This window comes from Acanthamoeba castellanii (genome assembly GCF_000313135.1).
Source record: "Acanthamoeba castellanii str. Neff unplaced genomic scaffold scf7180000084259, whole genome shotgun sequence".
Lineage (NCBI taxonomy): Eukaryota > Discosea > Longamoebia > Acanthamoebidae > Acanthamoeba > Acanthamoeba castellanii.
In genome coordinates, this window is record NW_004457725.1 from 6,588 (window position 1) to 7,416 (window position 829).

General features: G+C 56.0%; 1 protein-coding gene across 1 annotated transcript in view; it reads right to left on the minus strand.

Moving 5' to 3' along the window:
* Window positions 1-819, minus strand: part of ACA1_319640 (LIM domain containing protein) — a gene marked incomplete at both ends in the record, with an annotated part of 1,872 nt that extends 1,053 nt beyond the window's left edge. The window contains 5 exon segments of the mRNA XM_004358165.1: window positions 94-179; window positions 292-428; window positions 530-618; window positions 708-740; window positions 760-819. Coding sequence (XP_004358222.1) covers window positions 94-179; window positions 292-428; window positions 530-618; window positions 708-740; window positions 760-819 — 405 coding nt within the window.
* Window positions 820-829: the final 10 nt, after the last annotated feature.

Consider the following 829-nt stretch of genomic DNA (forward strand, 5'->3'; position numbering starts at 1 on the left):
TGCGTTCGCCACGTGCGTGGGTTTGTGCGTGTGGAGCTCGCCTGAGAAGGAAACGCTCTTGCCATCATTGAACAGAGATGCCCTTGAGCGTACCTCGGGGTGCATGCGCTGGCCGAACAGGAGGATGTACTCGCCAATGATGGGCTTCTTGCACTTGGCGCAGATGTGGATGTCCGGCTCTGGGGGGGGGGTGGATGGAAACACCACATGGACGGCTGTGAGCTTCTCGATTGCAGTAACAAATAAAATGTTTGTTACCTATTAAAAACAAATAATCAAAAAAAAACTCACCTATCACGACTTGGACGGCCTTCTTGCAGTCCCCGCAATAGGGCTCGCCGGATCCCTCCTTGAACTGCTGGCCAGCCAGACCCACGCCGCACCCCTGGCACGTGAAGTGGTTCGGGTGGTACAAGCGGCCCAGCGCCCTGCGACATCACGCACGCACGCGCGCACCCACACGCCCACTTAGTTATTATTATTAATATTAGTATCTAAATATAAATAAAACTTGTTTGCACTGACGTACTTGATGACGCCTTCGCGGATGGGCTGCTGGCAGGCGTGGCAGCGCGGAGCGTACACCTCCCAGTAGTGTTCCTCGCAATAGGGCTTGCCCTGCACATCACACACGCCACACACGACAACACACATCGGGTCAATCCGCGCCTGTGGACGAGGACGCGGAAGCAGGACGTTCGAGGTACCTCGTGCTCGACGAACTTGTCGCCGGGAAAGGGCTGTGAGCAGATGAAGCACACAAAAGTGGTCCGGGTGGTACGTGTTGTTGAGCGCGTGCAGCACCTTGCCGATCACCATCTCCCCTGGT